Here is a 6,496-nt window from a genome sequence, read left to right on the forward strand (position 1 = left end):
TTTTATTTTTGGTCGATTCACAATCGACCCATATTCCTTCTTCGATGTCGGTTCTAAGATAATCACGATCATCGCTATCACTTTCATTATCATGTTCCTGAATATTCTCAACTTGTTCATGTATTGGTTGTCCAACAATGAAACAGTCATGATATAAATCATAATTTTCATTGTACTCTTCTTTTTTTGAGAACTTCCGCTCAGGAACTGATAAAACAATGGACCATTTATCATTAACTGGATCAAGAATGTAAAACACTTGTTTCGCTTGGAAAGCCATGATAAAAGGATCGTTCTTGCTTCCCTTCTTGCTTAAATCAACCAGAGTGAATCCAAGTTCGTCAGTTTTAACTCCAGTATTGTTGTCTACCCAAGAACATTTAAGAAGAGGAATACGAAATAATGAATAATCTAGCTCCCATATTTCTTCAACAACCCCGTAGTATGTCATTGTGCCTGAAATTGGGTTATTATCTTTTGCACTAGCAAAATGCATAGCTTCTGCGACTACACTTACTCCACTATTTTGAACCAGCCGAGCATCATCTCTTGACTTAGTATGAAATCGTTTCCCTTCAACAATGTAAGCTTGATGCTTTATTACATCAATGCTTGCTCCAAGAGATATGCGCTTCAACTCAGTCGACAGTCCATGATTTTTTTCTCCCAACTTTGTCAAAATTGTATTCTTCAGCCACTGGCAAAACGTTTTATTATGCTCATCTATAACCCATTTTTGTTTATTTTTAATCTTGTTTGGAATCATCGACCGTAATAACTCTATGTGATCACTGAAACATAAAAGAAATAACAAAAAGTTTAAACAACAAAAAGAAAATCACTACTCTAATATATATGATTGAAATATATTTTCTACTTACATTATATATGATTGAATCTCAGGATTATTTTGCAACACAACTAATTGAGCTTGATCTAATTCTGCCCTAGACACGGTGGTCACTGTTCCATTCCCTCGTAGTCCTTTATCAACTCCATCTGAGTTATTTCGTGGTTTGCTGATTCCGATTGCTTCAACCCCACTCATGTATTCTGAGCAAAATTCTACTGCCTCTTCCGATATATAACATTCAACCATACTAGCTTCAAGACGATAATGATTACGCACATAACTTTTCAACACCTTCATACTTCTTTCAAATGGATACATCCATCTCGCCCAAACTGGTCCACACAACTTGGCTTCCCTTACTAGATGAACCATTAAATGAATCATAATGTCAAAGAAGGATGGCGGAAAAAACATTTCAAGGTTGCATAGAGTTTCCACTATCTTATAATGCAATGCATCCAATTTTTTCATTTCTAATTCTTTTCCGCATAAATGATTGAAGAATATGCAAACATTCGTTAAACAATCTCGAACTTTTTTCAGTAATACTGACTGAATAGCAATCGGAAGTAATTGTTGCATCAACATATGACAGTCATGTGATTTCATACCCATCAGCCTCAAATCTCCCATGGATACCAAGTTTCGAATGTTGGATGAATAGCCATCAGGCACTTTCATCTCTGCAAATGATTTACATACAACTTTTTTCTCTTCTCTGGACAACGTGAAACAAGCAGGAGGTAAATATGTGCGTTTACCTTTCTGTTCATGTGCTAAATCAGTTCGTATACCCATTTCAACAAGATCTAAACGACTAGTTAAACCATCCTTAGTTTTACCGGGAATATCAAGTAATGTACCTATAATACTTTCGCACACATTTTTTTCTATATGCATGACATCCAAACAATGTCGAACAAATAAATCTTTCCAGTAAGGGAGACGAAAAAAAATTGATTTCCTTTGGAAACATCCACTTACTTTCTTATTTTTCTGCATTTTTCCATACTTGAAATCAATTTTCTCTACTTCTTTAAGAATTTATTGCCCCGAAAGTGGCAAAGGAGCAACACCTTGTTCTTTATCACCATCAAATGCTTTTTTTTTTGTCCCTATAATGATGATTTAGGGGCAAATATCGTCTATGACCCATATAACAAATTTTGTGCCCATTAGACAGACGAAAAGCCTTTGTGTTAGTGCAACATATTGGACATCTCTGGTAACCTTTTGTGCTTAACCCTGATAGATTACCATAAGCTGGGAAATCATTAACATTCCACAACAAAACAACTTTTAAGTTAAAGACTTCTTTCTTAAAACCGTCATATGCCTCAACACCATTTTCATACAAATCTTTCAAATTATCAATTAATGGTGCCAAATAAACATCTATATCGTGTCCCGGTTGTTTCGGGCCTGAACTCATTAACGTGAGCATAAAAAACTTTCTTCTTATCACTAACCACGGAGGAAGATTGTACATAACAAGGAAGACAGGCCATGAACTATGCCTACTACTTAGAGATTTATGTGGATTTACACCATCGGCAGGTAGACCTAGACGAAGATGTCTTGCTTCAGTTTTAAATTCTGGATTTAAGTTATTAACTTTTTTCCAAGCCTGCGAATCTGCAGGATGTCGAAGTTTACCATCTTTCACTCGCCTAGTCTCATGCCATATTAAGTTTTCAGAGTGTTCTGCACTTCGATATAATCGCTTAAGCCGCGGAATCAAAGGCAAGTACCACATCACTTTTTGAGGAATAAGTTTCCTGATCTCCTTACTCTTGTTAGGTTTGTAGCGGGGTGAATCACATTCTGGGCAAGTGTCCATGTCTGCATACTCTTTACGATATAACACACAATCATTCGGACATGCATGGATCTTCTCATACTTCAAGCCTATGCAATTTAAAGTTTTCTTCACTTCATATGTAGACTCAGGGAAGCAATTATCTGACGGCAAAATCTCTTTAAAAGCAGCTAAAAATTGACTAAAACATTTATCACTAACTCCATTTTCTGCTTTTATGTTGTAAAATTTTACCATCGTTGGTAATCTTTGTTTCAGACAACCATTGAATAATGGTTTATCTGCATCTCTAACCAATTTATCAAATTTTGAAGGATCATCAACAAACTCTTCTTGTGCTTCATCGAGCAATTCCATAGGATGATCGTCAAAATCACTATAACCCAAATCATCAACCCCTCGCCTCCCGAATGGAAATGGATTATTATTTTTCAATGATTCCCCATGCCAATACCATGTACGATAACTTGTATCAAATCCCCGACAAAATACATGATTTTTTATCATGGTAATATTTCCTTTTGTTCCATTACCACAATCTATACATGGACAATGAATTCTTTCCGGATCACTACAATTTGTTTGGCAAAATTCTAAAAATTGGTTGAATCCGTCTTGAAATTGTTGTGTTTCTCTATTCTCAAGAATCCATGACTTATCCATAATGATAATATCTACATAATTCCTAAGTTGATAATGAAAAGAAAATTAGTATAGTAATACTCTAAAATTATGTTCAATTATTAAATTATAAAATGAAATGGACAGAGTTTCATTTATTTCTATAACATATCCAAAATTCATATGTATTTAAAATTTCAACAAAAACAAAAACATTATTATTATATATAGTAACTTATAAAACATGTTCAACTAATATCATCAAAAAAAAATTGGGCGGAGTTTCCTCTGTATTTATAGCATATCCCAAGTTATCTACCTACAAATTCACATCAAAAAAAACATATAACAAACAACATGCATGTTCTCAACCATAAGTCACCGCAGCACACAGAAAATTCACAGATCCTACTTCACTAAGGCACACATGTTCTCAACCTTCTGTTATCTCTGCAGCACACAATTTTATCTCAGAACCTACTTCACTATGGATGAATATCTAATATATTCAAACTCCTCTAACAATAGTCTGTAAATATAAAAAATTAAGCAGTAATTACTACTTACCTTAAAAATTAATATTCACCAATTTCAACCTCGAACAAATATTTCAACCTTGAGTGGGAGCTCACACTCAAACAAATATTTCCTACAATAAAAAGTTAAACATTAGTAAATATATGGTAATTGAATTTATCCTAAAATAATATAATTAACAAAAATATACTTTTAAAAAATCATTACCTAAATAATATACAAAATTATGCAAGCACTAATTTTTAATATAAAAAATTATGTAAACAACATTATTCTAAATAAAATAATACAAAAATACCCTAAACTGAAATATACATTAAAGAAATCAAGTTTTAGTGATCAATACACATTTTAAACAATGAAAATGTCCTCCAATCCTATATAAAATTTCAAAAATATTACAAAAAATAATCATATGAACATACATAGAAACCACCATTAAACCCACACAAATATTTCTTCATTTTTACCCTAAAACTTCAAAATAACTCAAGATTAAGTATATATACATGATTTCAAGCTTTAATATGCAAGGAAATGGAAAAAAAAAACAAAAAGAAATAGACAATGTGGGGCTTACCGTGGGTAGGGACGGCGTGGTGGGAGAGAGCTTCGGCCGTGACTTCAACAAAGAAGAAGATGAGAAATGAGTGGGGAAAATAGGTTTTTGTGCTTTAGTGGGTGGAAACCACCTTTCTCCGCGGTTTTATACCCAAAACCGCGGAGAAAAGTGTCACGTTCAAACCTTTCACTGCGTTTTTTTTAAAAACCGCAATAAAATAGGGCGCGGACATTAAATATGCTTTTTTTGACTCTTTCAAACCCTTTCACTGCGCTTTTTATTTATTGTTTAAAAAAAACCGCAGAGAAAGCCTATATTTGTAGTAGTGACACTAGTGCATCCCATTCTTTTATTGTTGCATCTTATGTTGACAAGATAGATAGGATGCCTGAGCCTATGGCAAATGTATGTGGTGTATCCTTACCTTCGAGGGAGGATAAGATGGTACGGTCTTGAGTTAGAGTCGTACCAGTTTGGGTAGAAGGCCGAGAGTTGACGGTAGACTTGTTAGTATTAGATTTACATGAATACGAAATTATCTTTGGTATGGATTGGCTAACCAAATACGGGGAGGTGGTGAATTGCAAACGAAGAAAGGTGACTTTTAATCCACCTGGAGAAGAACCATTTATGTTTCAAGGCACGGCTCAAGAGAATAATTTTTCTATGATCTCCACTTTTAAGGCATGGAAGCTATTGGGTGATGGATGTATCGGGAACTTGGCAAACGTAGTGGACAAGGACAGAGAGTGTAACGACCCAAAGTTGTTATTAAGGCTTAAGGGCCTTGATTAGTGTGTCGGGAGGGCATAATTGGTATATATGTGAATAAATGATTAAATGCATGATTTTGTAGCACGCATGAATATATGATTATATGGATATGATTAAATGCATATTTTTTAGTATTAAATATGCATGTGGGCCCTGTTTAGCTTGTAAGGGCATATTTGTAATTTTGGCCCGTTGAGGGCATAAATGTAATTATATGTGATAAATTGGTGAGACCACATTATTATGTAGATATATTCGCACGATGTGGCTCGAGACGGTCCTAGTGAACAGATTGGCGAAATAGTCACGATGGGGATTAATACCTGGCTTGGGGGAGCCTGGGGGTATTTTCGAGAATTTAGAATATATATTGGGGATTATTAGACATTGGGTAAATAACTAGTGATTAATTGGATGATGGGATTTAAGTGGTAAATATTAGGGACACTTGAGGAATTAGCGGGAATTGGGAACAAAATGACAATTATACCCCTAGATTGAGTAAAAGCTTAGTTTTATTTGGGAGGGCAAAAAGGTCTTTTGGTTATTAGAGGATATAACCTGATTTTGTTTAGGTTATAAGAGAAAGCTATAGAAATATTGAAGGAAAGAAAGAAACAAAAAACACTTACTCAGCTCACTCATCTCTCTCTCACGATTTGTTCTTTTCTCTCTCTTTGGGTGATTGAGCTTTTGAGCTGAGGAAGGAAGTGAGAACTTGAGGACTAAGGTGAACAAAGGGGGCATAAGCTTGGGCAAAACTGAAGGGAAGGCCTGTGGATTTAAGGCTAGCCAACCGAAGAATCCAGCTGAGGAATTTGAGAGAACTCAGCCATTTTTGAGCTTGGGTTTGGGTTCTAGGGAAAAGAGGTTTAATTTTTGGTGGTTGCTAGAGGGAAAGGAAGAATTGGTGGCTGTTAGGGACCATCCAGAGGCTAGGGTCAAAATCATCCAACTGAGATAATGATTTTTGGCCCTTAATTATTTTAAGTTTTCTAGTTTTAGTCAGTGTTCTTGAGCTTCAAAGCTCAGTTTTGATTTCTGTGTTTGGTGAGGCTTTTAGCTAAGCTTTGATGTTAGTATGTTGTTTTGAGTGAGCTAAAGTAGTTTATGGGCTCAATTTTGAGTTTGGATGATTATTGGGGAGGATTTTTGGAGCTTTGGCTCGGGGAGATTCGAAGGGAGAAACCCAGAAAATTGCATTTCTGGTTGCAGCGCTGTAGCGCTAAGTTGGAAGCGCTACAGCGCTAGGTTGCGAGTTTGGGGGGCTAGAGTCCTTGACTCTAGTGATGTAGCGCCCAATAGGTAGCACTGTAGCGCTACTCAGCTT

General features: G+C 35.4%; 1 protein-coding gene across 1 annotated transcript; it reads right to left on the minus strand.

Annotated features, from left to right (window-relative positions):
* Window positions 1–200: 200 nt before the first annotated feature.
* LOC133832807 (uncharacterized) lies at window positions 201–1,298 on the minus strand. The gene is made up of 3 exons (XM_062263101.1): window positions 882–1,298; window positions 720–791; window positions 201–207 (listed from the first exon to the last, which is right to left on the minus strand). Exons 1-3 carry the CDS (start codon window positions 1,265–1,267, stop codon window positions 201–203), a joined length of 465 nt encoding a protein of 154 aa, XP_062119085.1. The 5' UTR covers window positions 1,268–1,298.
* Window positions 1,299–6,496: the final 5,198 nt, after the last annotated feature.

Source organism: Humulus lupulus, chromosome 4 (assembly GCF_963169125.1).
Source record: "Humulus lupulus chromosome 4, drHumLupu1.1, whole genome shotgun sequence".
NCBI classification, from domain to species: domain Eukaryota; kingdom Viridiplantae; phylum Streptophyta; class Magnoliopsida; order Rosales; family Cannabaceae; genus Humulus; species Humulus lupulus.

What these genes read in the sequence shown, in the direction of transcription:
- LOC133832807 (XM_062263101.1), bottom strand. Translation starts at nt 1,267, where the DNA reads ATGTTTTTTCCGCCATCCTTCTTTGACATTATGATTCATTTAATGGTT. An exon ending in GAGATTCAATCATATATAAT is followed by an intron (nt 792 to 881) that starts GTAAGTAGAAAA and finishes TTTATGTTTCAG; the next exon opens with TGATCACATAGAGTTATTAC.